The sequence below is a fragment of the Colletotrichum acutatum genome (genome assembly GCF_030867785.1).
Source record: "Colletotrichum acutatum strain CBS 112980 chromosome Unknown BDZ83scaffold_144, whole genome shotgun sequence".
Classification (NCBI taxonomy): domain Eukaryota; kingdom Fungi; phylum Ascomycota; class Sordariomycetes; order Glomerellales; family Glomerellaceae; genus Colletotrichum; species Colletotrichum acutatum.
The window spans coordinates 55,949-70,869 of record NW_026849138.1 but is presented as its reverse complement, the minus strand read 5'-3'; the positions used below and the strand labels follow the sequence as shown (position 1 = coordinate 70,869).

Sequence of the window (14,921 nt, the reverse complement as noted above, 5' to 3'; positions counted from 1 at the left end):
GTGGGTGGCACGGGATGGAACAAGGAAAAGGGACCAGAACAACCGCAAACGCAAACGAACCCCCCGCTGCCCGCTGTTCACAGGGACCTCTTCTACCTATCGAAACAACGCTACTCCCTCTTCTGCCCCCTCCATCCACTTCCAGGCTCTGTCTGTGCCCCTCCAAAAAAGACCCTTGCCGGCCGCTGCGGGAGTCCAACGTTGGAAAGGAACTAGAAAGGTGGCGGAAGCTGCGAATCTGCTCAGCCACATCACCAATAATCTCCCGTCTTCCTCTTCCTCTTCCTCTCTATCACTTTTAACGTCAATTCAGCCCTCTTCTCTCAGAATCCGCCTTGTCCAGCCGCTGGCCCATGTCGCTCCCCCATCAAGGCTCACACACGAACCAGTGGCATCTCACACTCGAGCCACTCCGTGAGCAGTGGACCCAAACCGCCTGTCCCGCAGTCGGCCGAGTGCCTTACTCAAGTTCCTTGTGTCTTCCCCTCTACTCAACCTTGCTCCAAAGTTCCAACAGCGCCTGAATAGGCGCAGCTCATATTCCCTTTATTCGCACGACACATCAAGTCGAGGCTTTGATCAATGTTGTCGTGGCCGACGAGCTAATTCCCACTGGTGTTCAATAGACTGAGGATCCTGCATGTCAAAGGACGATGCGTCAGCTGGACTGCGACTTCGCTTACAGCGTATCTTTCCGAGTCTGACTCTGGCCTCCATGGAACATTCGCTCTCGGGACCTGTCGCTTTTGAACAACCTCGACGGTGTGACTGTATCTTAAGAATCAGCGGCGGCTTTACACGAAATGTCAGTCGCGAATTTCGCTATGGCCGAAGGTCTGGCTCAGATTGTTGGGCTGATTGATCTATTGTGATGCGCTCTCACAAAAAGGTTGCATTGCCACGCCTGTGAGATCCAAAGGAAACCAACGGCCCGTTTCTCTTCACGATGCCACCAGCTGCTCGGGTTATGTCGTGTTGTCTGCATTGGATGGTCTCACCGCTGCCTCTCCAGCGCACGAGAGATCCCCCTCTGGCTCTCCTGTGACAGGACCGAATCATGTCAGCTGGGCTTTCCACGCAGCACATGGAATATGCAGCCCGCCGCCTTGGTCAGTCATCATCCATCCTCTTCCTCCTGCGGCGCCCGCCATACGAATGCGATGGGGACTTTTCATGCATGGTGATTGTAACTCCGCCTCAGCTTTTCCCGCCCGCCTCAAAGAAGCGAAATGCCGCGCTGCAGATGCAAGCAATTGCAAGCCATCCTACAATTCCAATGATATTGTGCCGCGTCCCACGTACCTAAAGGCACGTACGGCACGCAGGCTTCCACCCACTAACCCACCGGGCGTGCTTTTCACGTCGCGAACCCCTGAGCAACCCAGGCTCTCGGAGACAATTGGCTCGCCGTCAGCGTTTGTCTGGAAGATCGTCTGCAGTAGGCCTCCGATAATTGGGAATGCCTGAGGTGATTGGGTCGCATGGATTCTTACATGAGGCAAAGTTTAGATCGGACCCGCGATCTGCGCATGCCGTTCTGAGGACCAAACAGCATCTCGTGCTTTTTCAATACACCTGTGTTTTGTTGAAGAACGGAAATCATCTTGGGAATGTGTTTCCTGCTAATTCTATGGTTCTCTTCAGTATGCTCTTACTGTAAGTCGTGATTTGAGGAAGGCAGCGATGCAAACCGTGCCTTCCTTTGGACGTGAGATGAGAAAATGATGGAATAAGAAGTGGAAAGAACGAAAAACACTCTTTCCCTGTGTACTAGGCACCTTGATTTTCGGTGGAATCTTTTGTTTAAAGACCAACAGCGTGAGTTAATTCCTCTTCTTTACCTTCAACCAACCAGCTTCTCTGCTCTTCAACTAGAAGCAAGTTCTAGACCTGCTCTTCCTCTCCTCGTACAACAAGATATTCATATTCAACAACAAGGGAAACACCGCGACAACATGGCTGGCAAGAAGTCCAGCACGGTCGATCGGGGTCCAACTGCCATGCATAAGTATCGCGGCACTGGTTTCGAGGGTATATATCATTAGACCATTTTCGATCGCGGCTGTGCCTTGCTGACGTGCTCTCCCAGAATTCTTTGCCGACCCTCCCATGACTCCTGCCGAAACTCAGGAGGAGCGCGAGAACATCTACAGCCTGTAAGTGATTCGTGTCATCCATCGCTAGTTCCGGGCAACCACTGACGTGGGCTTACAGAGAGTTGACCTTTGCCGAGTAAGATTCTCCCTTTCTCGTTTGACTTTACAATTTCAACTGACGGATGAGAAGACGTATCCAATCATGCATCCAGCGCTACCGCGCTCGCCGCCGTCTGGGTGCTTCGGACCAGATCTTCAACAGGTACCTCTTCTTGGGAGGCATCGACACCACACCTCGCATGTTTGGCGGCAACATAGATGCCGACCTCAAGGACATGACACCGGCGGAGAGACGAGAAGCAACGGCCATTGACACCGTCTACAGCTCCGGCGGTGGTGCGCGCTTCTACAATGACGACGATCCCGATGGCTGGGATGTCGACTTTGCCGGTGTAGTCGCGGGTTTCTGCTCCGAGACGCTCCCGTACGAGACGGCTTGGGACTATGCGCAGATGGGTAAGGCAGTTGGCTTGCTGGAGAACTTTCTTACCTACATCCTCCAGCACGACGTGTGTCCAGAATACGACGCCAATGTCAAGGAAGCTCTAGATCTCTGCCAAAAGGCCAAAGTTGACCTGCCGTTGTCTCATCAAGCTCTCCTCCGATTCCCTGGCCAATGCAACCTGGCGCTGTCGGAGCTGTTTTGCAAGGACTTTTTCTGCTTTGGAGATGCCGAGGAATTTCAGCGGCCAAAGGATTTCTCCCCTGAAGCGGTCTTAAAGGTTGCAATGGCAATGACTGCTACCCAGGAGCAGTACAATGCCGTCACCAATGGTCTGAAAGACGGCATCATTGAGGTCATCGGCGAGGAGGAGTGCAGCGTCGAGATCATCTCCATCCACCGGCCGACAGACGAGGCGCGCAAGCTTACTCGGAGCATCCGCCTGGGCAAGGGACACCGATTCGAGCCCGTCGGAATAATTATCACGAAGCCCTGCATCATTGAGGATGGCTACGACTATGGAGAGGACATTGTTCTGTCCGATGAACAGCGCGACACCTTTTACCTGGAAGATTCAATCCTGCAACGCCTGAAGCCAGGGTTCAGACTGCAACTCTGCGTATGCGAGCTCAACATTGGCATCAAATTTGTGAAGCAGGCTCGTCAAGTTCTCGTGGAATGGTACACCTTCCTGCCGCAGAACCTCATGCGACACTACAAGGAGCCCGTAGCTAATGAGCGCCCTGCACCGTCGGCCATCAAGGCAGACGAGAAGACCGAGAAGCAAGAAGCTGTAACCAGCTGACTACCGAGGTTGGTCTAGTATAAGGATTATCGGCTGGCCGTCACCACGCGAACATCACTAGGTTGGCCATCTCACGGAAGAAGGACAGAGGTCGTTAGCTAGGTGGATCATAAGCAAGGGGATAGCTTGAGGCTGAAAACGGGGCATTGTATTAGCCTTCCCCCCAAGGAGCTACGTCACGGAAGCATGGGCGTTTCGAAAAGATTGGACCAAGATACCCCTTTACAGAGATGAATTTTGAGGGCTGGTACCTAGTGTATGTGAATGATACAGTGAGAAACCCCACCAGTGTCTCGCGTAAACTCGTGCAAAACGTTATCACTTCGTCAAACCCCTTCAACTCCACGTAACAACGGGTTCCAAACATTCCCCCGCGCTCGTAAAACCTAAACCAATTTACAAGAACCACCAAGTAGAATAACAAGCCGGGCAAGCCGAAGCGAAGATAAGCCAGGGAAGCCAGAAAGAAGCAAAAAGAAAATACTCGGGGAAAAATAGAGGATAGCAACAGCAGCAGTAAAGTCAGAGACCTTACAAAGCCACTCTAGAATATCACCATCCCGCTTTAATCCCGAGTCTGAATCTTGTTATCGCCAGCCACGACCTCAGCATAGCTAGGCGGCACAGCACCATCGCTGCTTCCCTCGCCAGCGCCACCCTGCTGCGCAGAGTACTGCTGCTGCGGCTGCTGAGGCTGCTGCTGCTGCTGTCTCGAGGAACCGCCAGCATTGTTGTTGTTGCTGCTGTTGTTCGTAGTACCGTATCCGACCGCGCCGTTACCCTTGCCGCCGTGCTGCGAGGGGCGGGGTTGCTGGCGAGGCTGTTGAGTGTGAGGACCGTTTCCGTTGCCGTTGCCGTGGACAAAGACGTAGGTGACGCGACCGCCCTCGCGGTCCTGTTGCGGGACGGACTCGTATTCGTAGTCTGGCTCGGGGAATTTGGCGATGATGTACCAGGCGTGGATGAGGCCTGGGATGTAGCCTAGGAGGCAGAGGAGGATGTTGATTATTGAGTCTGCGCCGCAGATGCCGCGCTTTACCCAGACTGTTGGAGCAGATGTTAGTTTAGGAGTTCAGAAAAAGAGTGATGGGCCTTGAAATGCGCGGATGGATTGGAATTGTATTTACCTGGGAGAGGCGGGAAGAGGAGGGCCAGGAGGCCGAGGAAGATGTCTGCGGAACACATTTCGGCGGGCGCGGTGCTCGTGTTGTAATGTGCGTAAGGTATGGAGGTGATTGAGAAGAGACTCGCGAGGGTCTCTGCGGTGTTGATGTTTGTAGTAGTCTGAAGTCGTCGCTTTTGCAAAAAAGATGTTCTTGCTCAGAAGTTAGGGCGGGTGACTGTATGGTGCAAATAAGGTGACGTTTGCGCCTCTCGCCTCTCTCCAGGTTTCGGTCCCGCGGGCTCAGATCAGGTCAGCAGGCAGCGAAGCGATTGAGCCGTGAGCCGGTACGTAACGGTTCGTAAAGGTACAATTCGGGTGGCGGAGCTGGGGGGCGCTGTGAGGCGTGGGTGACTTGCGTAATGGTGGCCCGAGGTAAGACGAGGAAATGATTGGTTGTGGCGGAAGAACATGCCGCCGAGGCGGAGGCAGCCGGGGGATCTGAAGTGGGCCCTTAGTTCCTGAGGGGCATCGCCGCATCGGGGTGGATCCCTGGATCGTGCGCCTTTTGCCGATGTTTCTGGACTTTTGCAATTGCTTCTTACAGTTATGCGCCGTGACGATTATCACGTTCATTGTTCAAGCCTTTTTTGACAGAATAATTGGTATCAATCCACCTACATCACAGTTTCTTCCCATCCAAAAAGTATACATGATACGCACCGTGCTCCCAGTTCCGCTAGACCTGGAGAATATGCAGGAACATGGAAGCCGCATGCAACAGTGACGGCGGCCCTGAGAATCGCTGCCCCGCCGAATAAACCCCCTCCAGATGTGGAAAGCTCCCGCACGGACCATCCCAAAATCCCCAGCCGTGATGTCAAGGTCCCCAATTGAAATTCCCAGTGGGCGCGTTGACAGTGACTTTCCACGCGACTCTGATTATTGCATCTTTGACGATTCCCCGACCCTCCAGAGTTCGCTACGCCCATCACTCTAAGTACTCGACATCCTATGATCATCAGATAAACCGACCATGTCGATCCCCGGTTTGGGCCACCTCGTGGCGCCAGTAAGCAGAAAACAAACACCGCGTTCTCTCGAAGCCCCACCATCGAGAAAGAGCTTGAGAACTGCCAGCTAACACACACCCACCCACCACCAGCAACCGACGTCCGCGAACCAAACCCGCACAATCCGTCTCCAGCCCTTCTGGGAATGGCGCTTCCAAGTCGCCTTCGACACTCAAATCACCCTCAAACTCCTCTCCGGCACGGCCGAAAAAGACGGCACCGAGCTCGCCCTCCAGCACATCTACACCTTTGCCGGCACCAGATCCAAGATCCTCACCCTGCAAGGATGCGAGCTCGAGATCGAGGGCGTGCTGGCGGACGAGTCCGTCGCAGAGTACCCCAAACCGCAAGACTCCCCCTCCAACTCGGTCCTGAACCTGCACTTCCAGCTCACCGCCATGCGCCAGCGCGCCGCCGCCGAGAGGAGGGAGGGCCCGCGCATCGCCGTCTGCGGGCCGCCGACGACGGGGAAAACGAGCTTGACGAGGACGCTGACGAGTTATGCTGCAAGGGTGGGCGCGCAGCCGTTGGTGGTGAATACGGATCCTAAGGAGGGGATGCTGAGCTTGCCGGGCACGTTGAGCGCCAGCGTCGTCGGGTCGCTGTTGGATGTCGAGGCTGTTGATGGTTGGGGCACGACGCCGACGAGCGGGCCGAGTCAGGTGCCGGTGAAGCTGCCGCTGGTGTACTACTACGGCCACGCGAGCTCCGAGGAGGACCCGGCCAAGTACAAGGAGCTCGTGAGTAAGATGGCGGCGACGGTGACGTCGAGGTTGGGGCAGGATCCTGAGGTCAAGGGGTCGGGTATGATTATTGATACGCAGGCCGTGACGGAGACCAACCAGGTTGGCATGGAAAACTTTGTGCATGTTGTGGAGGAGCTTTCGGGTATGGTTTCTCCTTTCACTTTTCTGGTGGTACTAACAGAGTGGCAGTCAACATTATTATTGTGTTGGGCTCAGCAAGTCTCAACGCCGAAATCACCAAGCGCTTCTCCACGGAGAGGACCAGCCTCGGCGAGAACTACAGCATCCTCCTCTTGGAAAAGTCAGAGGGCGTGGTCGAGCGCGACGTGGGCTACACACAGCAGGCCTGCGAGGCGTCCATTAAGGAATACTTCTTCGGTAGCATCGGCCAGACGCTGAGTCCCGCCACGCAGCAAGTCGACTTTGACAGCCTGGCCATATACAAACTAGGAGATTGTACGTTCTCGCCTTCCTCACTTCCCAATCATACAACCCACCCCAAAAGTGCATACACAATGTTTGCTGACCTGTTTGGGCCTAATCTAGACTCCATGTACGGCGGTGGTGCCGACGAGAGCCTGATGCGCGTGGACCCCGCGCAGGCCATGGCCCATTGGACGCTGGCCATCGTCTACGCCTCAGTCAAAGACTCGCCAGAGACAATACGGACGGCCAACGTGATGGGGTACGTGTACATTGCCGACATTGACAAGGAGAAGCGCAAGTTGAGGATTCTGGCGCCGGTGAGTGGTCGGTTGGGAGATCGGCCGCTGCTGATGGGCAAGTGGCCGGAGCCGTTCATCAACCTGTTGGGATAGGATAGTTTCAATGATACCACTTTACACCGTCACTGCTGCCGAAGTTTTTGTTGTCTCTTTTCTCCTTCGCAGCCTTGTTTTACGGTATTCCAAATCGTTGGCATACCAGGCTCGCTCATGGCTTAGCAGAAGGACGAGTCAGCTCTTCTCATTCACCTTCCGTTGAGCAAACAATGTTCCAAGAACTATAGGGTGCGGCGAAGCTAGTCTCCTGTTCCTGTGAACGCCAAAGACCAATCATTCTTACTGACTAGAGACCGGTCAGAGTTCGGGCGAGATTCATGACAAGTCTAGCCTAGTTGCCTAGCCCAGATCTGAGACATTTCCCTCCATCGAGTTAACCTTGAGTCTCCAATGACTAACCCCGACAACCACAAAACAGAGTTGTGAGTTGCGCAGTTGCATGCTCTTAGCCAATCTACATCTACATGGGGCGCCACCAACGCAACTCTAGAGACCCTCTTTCGCCTGATGGATGTTCGGTCGACTGTCCAACTACTGATCGGAGTTGTCATTGTTTGCATTTACGCCTTCGCCGGGATATATCGCAAGAGTCAAGCCTGACTATCTGGAGTTAAGGAGAAACGACCCACACCACGTTGAGGGAGAATAGTGATCAATCATCGTGTTTGATATGAGTTATCTTCGGCCTTCGCAACCACCTTGAGTACTACCCAGGTAGTGACTAGACTTAGACGAGTTGCCCAGCGCCACTAATGGAACTAGTAACTAATTTTGCTCTTCAGATTCGCAACTTTTCACGCCATGTCTTATAATTGAAGCAAACATTCCATAACTTCAGCAGCTAATCCGTGAATTTTAACAGCTTTTGCCACCCCTCAACTCGACTCAGGGCTGGAGCTTCGAGTCTTTCGAACCCTCGGTAACAAAGCTTGGAAGACTTCTCGAGCGCCAAACCGCAACTCACACGATTCAGTCACCCTCCAAGGCTCACAACTTGCGGGCGCCATATTCCAGAAAAACGGCAAACATTGCGCCTTTTCAGCAGCTTTTACAGTTTGAAATCATTGGGGGCTACATTCTGGGAATTCAACAACCCCTCCTATATTGGATTCGATAGGACTGGAGAGAACTTGCGACTCGTCATCGGCTCTTGATGACACTCGTCATTGTCATCAAGAGCCGATGACACTACCAGACACCTCTTCTTTGAGATCAAAGGCCACAACTTGCAGGCGCCATGTCTTGAGACCCCAGCACTCATTGTGCCTTTCATCAGCCAGGCTGCGAGTGGTTCCACAGACCCTCACCCTGCAGAGCCCTTTCTGGAATGCGATGCCCCATCCTCGAGCTGCAAGGCGGGAGCGAATTGGTTCACGTCAAATACTACAAGGGAATATCATAATAAATAGAGGGTTCATCCCCCCTTCTACGTTGCTCTGCCAGTGGAGAACTCGTACGTTGGTATTGAAATTACACCGGCCCCTGCCGTTAACCTTTCCGACTTGTCCAAGTTGTCACCGCTGAAACTCAAAAAATGCTTTCATTCCAATTCCTTTACCGCCTAGTTCCAACCATGGGAACATTGACATCGCTCCTAAGGGGGCGGGTTGAGATCGAATCTGGATGTCAACAGCAGCAGCAGCAACAAGAACAACACCAGCAAAAGAACAAGAAAAAGACACCCCCAAAAGTCGCCGTGTACAATCTCCACCCCACGAGCTGGGAATCCGACCCGGAAGACGAATACCACCGCCTCTGCACGCTAGACTACTGCTCCGGCACAATCTACTGCGCCTACGCCCTCTTCTTCAAACTCGACCCGGGAGCAGACAAGCGCAAGATCGTAGAGGTCCTCAAGCAAGGGCTCGAAATCACGCTCAGCCAGTGCCGCCGCCTCTGCGGTACGTTGAGGCAAGACCCCGACAATGGAAGCGGCCTGTGCTTTCACAAGAGGCGCGAAGACATGGTTGAGTTTCACGTTCAATGGCTCGATGGCTCTTACAACTCCCGCACTGTTGATAATGATGGTGATGACTACGAAGAGAAGCAACATGAAAGATACCCCTCATACGCCGACTTTGAACGGCAGCATTTTAGCACCCGCGCCTTCGGCCCCGACTTGAACCTCTGGTGCATCCCGCCCATGACGCCCGCCGAAAAACCCGCGAACCGGCCAGAGAATAACCCCAAGGCGGCGTCCTTCAAAGCGAGCTTCATACCCGGCGACGGGCTGGTGCTGATGATGATGCACCACCACCTCGCCAACGACGTCAACGGGTGGGCGGGGGAAATGCACCAGCTGGCGGAGAACTGTGCCGCCATCTGGGCCGCGTCTGCGTCGGGTGCGGATGCGGATGCGGGTGCGACGGCCGCTGGCGGTGGTAGCGGTGATAATTTTGTTCGTTCAACTGCTGCCGCTGCTGCTGCGCCACCGGAGCTGCCTCCGTGGGACCCCGCGTGCCTGGACCTCTCACGCGTCACGGTCGCGGACCCGCCCGCTGACCGACTCGTCGACGGGCCACCGAGACCGTCGAGACATCCTGAGCAGAGGGCTGCTTCGAGGTTGCTTTTTCACATTCCGCGGAGTAAGCTTCTTGAATTGAAGCGATTGGCGACTCCTGCATCGGCTACGGATGGAAGTAGTAGTAGCAATAGTAGCAGCAGCAGCAGCAGCAGCAGCAGCAGCAGTAGCAACAGTGACAACAGCGGCAGCGACTACTGGATCTCGAGCTACGACGCACTCAATGCGTACCTGTGGCGCGTGCTGCTGAAGCACAAGGCCCGATTGCACAAGTCCGATCCGGAGGCGCTGGTGGAATGGGTTGAGGCTGTGGATGTGAGGAGGCGGTTGTGCGATGCGTCGGGGAGGCCTATGCCGGCGCGCACGCAGGGAAATGTGATTGCCGTGGCGATCGCGTCGAGGAGTACTCATGTTGTGCCGCAGTTTACGATCAAGGAGGTTGTTGAAGCGGCACCTTTTACCAAGCTTGCGTGGTGAGTTGTCTTATTCTTGCTTCCTTATTTCCTTCGGTGGGATACTTTCACGCTGCAAATCTCCGGCGTCCAGAAGCTTAAACACGACCAAATCACAGACGACTAACTTGATTGCTAAAGGTACATCCGCCAGCTCACAAACAGCATAACCCCACCGACAATCGGCGCAATGCTATCCGGCATCGCCCACGTCCGCAACAAGCTAACCCTCTACGCCGGCTCCGACGTCTTCCCGCCCACGACCCTCCTCGTCACGGATTGGCGCGACGCGGACCCGTATACCGCAGATTTCGGCTTCGGTCGCCCCAGCGGGTTCCGGTGTCCGTGGGACTCTGTGACGGGAGGGTTGATTGTGATTTACCCGCCGCGTCCTGCGAGGATGAGTCCCGGTGGGGATGACGAGGGGAACGAGATCTCGTTGGCAGTGGAGAAGGAGCTTGTGTGGGATTTGCTTGCGGATCCGGAGTGGAATCGGGTGTTTGAGTTTAGGGGGGTTGAGGTTGAGGATGAGTGATACGGAGAGTAGGGTAGGGTAGTGGGTGTGAGGTTGGGGAAGTTGGGATTTGGTAATTCTACAGCAGGCTTGCAGACGATTCCTTTTCATCACCTTTATTTAGTATGATGAACACATGTCAAAAATCGTTGATATGCGATCCTTGGTTGACCTGTTACACGATTGTCGACTTCTTTCCTCCTGTTATGGTGAACTTTGTTCATAATATTTTCTCCTTCTCATGACGAGCATCCCATTCCCTTCCGTGAGATCCATGGGATCTAGCACTATCAAAGAATAGAAACAAAATTCCCCAGATAGAGAGGGCAGATCATACTAGGGGCCAGCAGATACGTGAAAAACAAAAAAGATAACCCGAAGAATGGCTTTGCCAATCGCGGTGAGGATTTGAGCCTCACGCGGGGGTCGAACCCGCAACCTTGAGATTAAGAGTCTCACGCTCTACCGATTGAGCTAGCAAGGCGGGTCATTGATTGTTGAACAGAGGCACGCTGGGTGGTGCTAAGGAGAGAGTTGGTTGGGCGTGTGATTTGTGGTGTGTGTGCGTGGGTAGGGCTCCGTCGGCAAGTCCGAAATCTCGATGGCTTCGTCCGTGAAAATTTTTCTCGTGTCCGCCTGCTCGGGAATTGTGGACCAATTCGGGGTAAGGATGGGTGGGCTCCCAGTGTTGGAGAATTGTGCTCCGTGCGGAGGAACCCACCCGGCCCGTCCTCCATGGATCCGGCCCGGACGAATTCGTCCTTGAGTCCTTGGCGTTGTCCTAACTGGAGCCAGGCTTTCTTCCATACACCACGATCCTGCTTGAGTCAGTACTCTTCTTCCACGTAACAGCCATTAGACGACTGGTGGTGCAGGAAAAAGCAGCTCACATGGGCCAGTATGCATGAATGCTTCGGTCCCCAACATCCTTCCGTGCTTGCGCGGCCAACACGTTGACTTCGTCCGCCTTCCAGCCCAGCCCGCGCGTGAGCGCTGCCATGAGGAACCCTTGCAGACCGGTCGTGATGTTCTCGTAATTCCAGGCGCCGAGCTCCTTGAACTTTGCGTTTCGCGGCCATGTGTTGCTGGGCCACTTGAAGCGCAGCTCCGTCACGTCAACGAAGCCGGCGGCCTCAAGCATAGGCTTGAGCGCGTCGAGGTCGACAAAGGCGTGGTCCGACTTGGCTGCTGCCTCGCCAAGGTGCTTCATGGACTGATAAAGAGCGTGCTCCTCCTTGAGTGTGTCGTCGTCAGAGAGGGGTAAGCCGAATTCCTGGAGCTCGAGCCAGCCGCCAGGTGTGAGATTTCTGTCATGATGCATCAATGCCTGTCCTGCTGAAAAAAATGTTATATCTGTGATTACTCATAGGACTGGCGGATGTACTCCTCCCACTTGGAGATACTAGAGTTCATCATCCGGCTATGGATGTAATCGAAAGGACGCGAGTAAGTCCAGCTGTCTTCAATGTCGTCGACTTCGAACTTGACGTTGGGCGGGACACTGCATGCTCTGTCAGTGTCATACCCGTGGTGCAGGCGGTTGGCAATGCTGGCAATGCTAACAATTGCGGTTGAGTGGGTGACAGATCGACGCCGGTGACCTGCGATATCAGCGTCAGAAGGCCATAAGCCATACTGATGTGTTGACACCAACCTCGGCCCCAGGATGCTCATCTCCAAAGTCCATGGCCCAGATGCCTGTTCCTGTTCCCAGGTCTAGTACGCGGCCAACGTTGGATTCGGGCTCATTAGGCGGTGACAACCCGAGTTTGCCATCGAAAGAGAGGTCAAAGATGTGGTGTTGAAGGTCTTCAGGCGTTCGCTTAGCATCAGTCTTGGGAGTTGAAGGGATCTTTTGTGCGGCTAACCCAATCTCTCGTTTTCCTCTTCATCGTTCGGAAAGTGGTATTCTTCCAGAGAGTCAGTGAATGATCAATAAGGATGCCGAATCGGCACCACTGACTTCCATCGCGAAACTTGTGATAGGTGCGTCCGTTCTCCTTGCGGTAGTCGAGAATTGAGCTGTTCAAGCTTGCGGTTGAGGAAGTTCCATCCTATGGAAACCATCAGCCATGAAATCACATCGACGGGAATAACAAGGTGCCGAACGTTGCTGAGATCTCCCAGAGACGAGTCATTGTCATTGAAGTCGTCCGGTTCCACCACGACGTCCTGTGCTGGCGCAGCCATATCGAAGATGCTTCAACTCTTTGATTGGATTCTTCGCGCGATGGAGAGTTCCGATGGTGAAGTCGAAGTAATTCAATAACCAACACGAGGATGGAGGGGCCCGAACAGTCCCGCAAGCCAGTAAGCGGGGTTCTCTTGGAATGTTGGGATACCTGATGTCACTGTTCAGGGACCCTGAGGGAGGGGGATTCGACTGCTTCCAGCCGGCGACATGTCTTAGCTGAGAAGGGCCGAAGAATCCAAAGATGGGATAGGGCGAGACTAGGGCGACGCAGCTTAGAGGTGCATCTTGAGAGGTGTCAAATGCAGGCTAGCCGTTGGGACGATTCCAGGAGCCAGGTCAACACCACGGATGCGCCGGTAGACCCTGGACGAGATGCTGCAAATGGAACAATCTCATAGGCCGTCATGGATTCTCAGGGGAATTGATGCAACTGAAGTCCGTGTCGTGGCCCAATCAGACGCACAGGGGGGGAGTAGCGGAGGATGCAAGCCAAAAGCCACCTTGCATGGCTATCCAGTCGCTGTTGAATTTTGTGCATTGAGGTTACCGGGGCATTCACCGCCCGAGGAGATGATCTGAAGTTACAAGAGCCCGAAAATCAGTGAGAAATGTCAGTCGACATTGGACATGCTCGCGTTGACAAGTCGCTCTCGGGTGATTGTGCTTTAACCATGTTCTGGGATGGCTGGCCATCCTTTCCTCGGGAGCTTTCATCGAAAAGTCATGACCGATGGCTTCCAAGTGCTCATAATTTCATGTTCTCCATTGTGATTGTGCTTCCTAGCAGCGCCGGTGGGTTGGTCCGATGTTGAGTTGTGACTGTCAATAGGTACCATGTATCCGTGGAAGGCTCGTGATGTTGTCCCGCAGCAGACTCGTGGCGGCTATCCGACATTCGGCTCTGCGGAAGCCAAAAATCCTGGCCCATTTTGGCTTGGATGAAGATGTAACCGGCTCTTTCGCACGGCAGTTTCCATACCATGGCTTTTGGAATAGGTCGGTGATGAGATGAAGATGCGATTTGCGATGGAATGTCTCCCGCGAGGGAGGAACACCTCGTCACTGCCCGCCTAAGGTACCAAAGGTAGTGAGGAGGGAGGAGATAAGATAACGATAACATATCCACTTGATAAGATAACAGATAAAGTATGTACGTACGGAAATGGTAAGGCACCTGAGCGTCCTCGGCAGGGGCCTCGAATCCCCGGAAGCTGCCAAAAGAGCACTGAACAGGAGAGCCCCTGTGCTGCAAGAAAGTCAATTCCTCACAGGGCACCGCTTGGCTGATCCTCGCAACTTCGCGAAACTCTGCTGAACATTTAGACATTCAACGACGTCCGTCTTCTTCTTGGCACTTTTTTATCAACAATGCCACGGGAAAATCAACCGTCTCGAAAGATGATGTTCAACACTGAATGCAGCATAGCAATTAGCCCGTCGGTTTCCTTTTACGTCACGTCGTGAAGCAACGTTACTCGAGGTTGCCCCTTTCAAGGATCGCGTCCAGGCAGCATCACGGATTCCCAAACCTCCTTTTACGAGATGTGAACACCGCACTGCGAGGCTTAGACCAGGCATTACATATGACCGTACTGGATAGTCGACGGGACATTCATGCTATGAGGCGGGCCAAACATCCATCCGCACCATGTCCTCAGACTTCAACTTCTCTCACATTCAACCCTAGGGAAATGGGGTTGGATTTTGGGTCAACGTGGAGTCGAACACATCTTCGCGAATAATAGGAGACCCTTCGCTTCAAACGGCCCATCATCGGACAGACCACACCGAGCTGACGGCCTCTCCCGTTTCGCAATGCTGGTCTTAGCCAGACCAAAGAAAACAGACGAATGAGCTGCCATTACGGGCTTGGGCCACACTACACCTGTGAAGATGGGGAAACCTGGATCGTCGGAAGATCGTGGCAGGGGAGAGCTCGCACGCAATGCAGAAATTCTGCAGCCACCATGTTTTTGTCTTCTTTTCTCTGCATCGAGGCAAGTTGACGACTCCCTTCCTCCAGCTGGCGGTAGCCCTGGTTCAGGGGCTCGAGAGCGCGTTTAGGCCCGTTTGCCGTTCTCCGATGTTTCGTCCCATCCGAAACATTAGCACGACAGGGACGGCCTCGTCTGCG

The 14,921-nt window shown here is 54.0% G+C and overlaps 6 protein-coding genes and 1 non-coding gene across 7 annotated transcripts; 3 read left to right on the top strand and 4 right to left on the bottom strand.

Annotated features, from left to right (window-relative positions):
• Positions 1–42: 42 nt before the first annotated feature.
• Positions 43–281, bottom strand: BDZ83DRAFT_638257 (uncharacterized protein). Its single transcript, XM_060509354.1, has one exon. It carries the CDS (start codon positions 250–252, stop codon positions 97–99), a length of 156 nt encoding a protein of 51 aa, XP_060359516.1. The 5' UTR covers positions 253–281; the 3' UTR covers positions 43–96.
• A 1,430-nt stretch (positions 282–1,711) lies between these two features.
• On the top strand, positions 1,712–3,479 carry BDZ83DRAFT_94201 (argonaute siRNA chaperone complex subunit Arb1). Its single transcript, XM_060516022.1, has 4 exons — positions 1,712–2,031; positions 2,090–2,156; positions 2,215–2,232; positions 2,287–3,479. The coding sequence occupies exons 1-4, from the start codon at positions 1,956–1,958 to the stop codon at positions 3,401–3,403; spliced, it is 1,278 nt and encodes a 425-aa protein (XP_060359515.1). The 5' UTR covers positions 1,712–1,955; the 3' UTR covers positions 3,404–3,479.
• Positions 3,480–3,968: 489 nt separating this feature from the next.
• On the bottom strand, positions 3,969–4,588 carry BDZ83DRAFT_723573 (uncharacterized protein; the record flags this gene model as incomplete). Its single annotated transcript, XM_060512575.1, has 2 exons — positions 3,969–4,447; positions 4,531–4,588. 2 exons carry the CDS (start codon positions 4,586–4,588, stop codon positions 3,969–3,971), a joined length of 537 nt encoding a protein of 178 aa, XP_060359514.1.
• An 834-nt stretch (positions 4,589–5,422) lies between these two features.
• BDZ83DRAFT_638239 (pre-mRNA cleavage complex II protein Clp1) lies at positions 5,423–7,236 on the top strand. The gene is made up of 4 exons (XM_060509353.1): positions 5,423–5,577; positions 5,671–6,466; positions 6,514–6,780; positions 6,871–7,236. Exons 1-4 carry the CDS (start codon positions 5,542–5,544, stop codon positions 7,140–7,142), a joined length of 1,371 nt encoding a protein of 456 aa, XP_060359513.1. The 5' UTR covers positions 5,423–5,541; the 3' UTR covers positions 7,143–7,236.
• A 1,443-nt stretch (positions 7,237–8,679) lies between these two features.
• Positions 8,680–10,614, top strand: BDZ83DRAFT_589842 (uncharacterized protein; the record flags this gene model as incomplete). The annotated part of the gene is made up of 4 exons (XM_060506273.1): positions 8,680–9,448; positions 9,492–9,493; positions 9,544–10,100; positions 10,221–10,614. The coding sequence occupies 4 exons, from the start codon at positions 8,680–8,682 to the stop codon at positions 10,612–10,614; spliced, it is 1,722 nt and encodes a 573-aa protein (XP_060359512.1).
• Positions 10,615–11,004: 390 nt separating this feature from the next.
• Positions 11,005–11,077, bottom strand: BDZ83DRAFT_t282. The gene has a single exon. It is a non-coding gene; the product is annotated as a tRNA-Lys (tRNA).
• Positions 11,078–11,374: 297 nt separating this feature from the next.
• On the bottom strand, positions 11,375–13,294 carry BDZ83DRAFT_723571 (S-adenosyl-L-methionine-dependent methyltransferase; the record flags this gene model as incomplete). The annotated part of the gene is made up of 9 exons (XM_060512574.1): positions 11,375–11,411; positions 11,484–11,900; positions 11,957–12,094; positions 12,157–12,194; positions 12,248–12,402; positions 12,462–12,503; positions 12,557–12,647; positions 12,703–12,770; positions 13,288–13,294. 9 exons carry the CDS (start codon positions 13,292–13,294, stop codon positions 11,375–11,377), a joined length of 993 nt encoding a protein of 330 aa, XP_060359511.1.
• Positions 13,295–14,921: the final 1,627 nt, after the last annotated feature.

Bases quoted from the DNA above. Each gene is read 5' to 3' on its own strand.
- BDZ83DRAFT_638257 (XM_060509354.1), bottom strand. From the start codon at position 252: ATGTGGCTGAGCAGATTCGCAGCTTCCGCCACCTTTCTAGTTCCTTTC.
- BDZ83DRAFT_638239 (XM_060509353.1), top strand. From the start codon at position 5,542: ATGTCGATCCCCGGTTTGGGCCACCTCGTGGCGCCA. The intron at 6,467-6,513 runs GTATGGTTTCTC...ACAGAGTGGCAG, and splicing joins TGTTGTGGAGGAGCTTTCGG to TCAACATTATTATTGTGTTG. The intron at 6,781-6,870 runs GTACGTTCTCGC...GGCCTAATCTAG, and splicing joins CATATACAAACTAGGAGATT to ACTCCATGTACGGCGGTGGT.
- BDZ83DRAFT_94201 (XM_060516022.1), top strand. From the start codon at position 1,956: ATGGCTGGCAAGAAGTCCAGCACGGTCGATCGGGGTCCAACTGCCATG. The intron at 2,032-2,089 runs GTATATATCATT...GTGCTCTCCCAG, and splicing joins TCGCGGCACTGGTTTCGAGG to AATTCTTTGCCGACCCTCCC.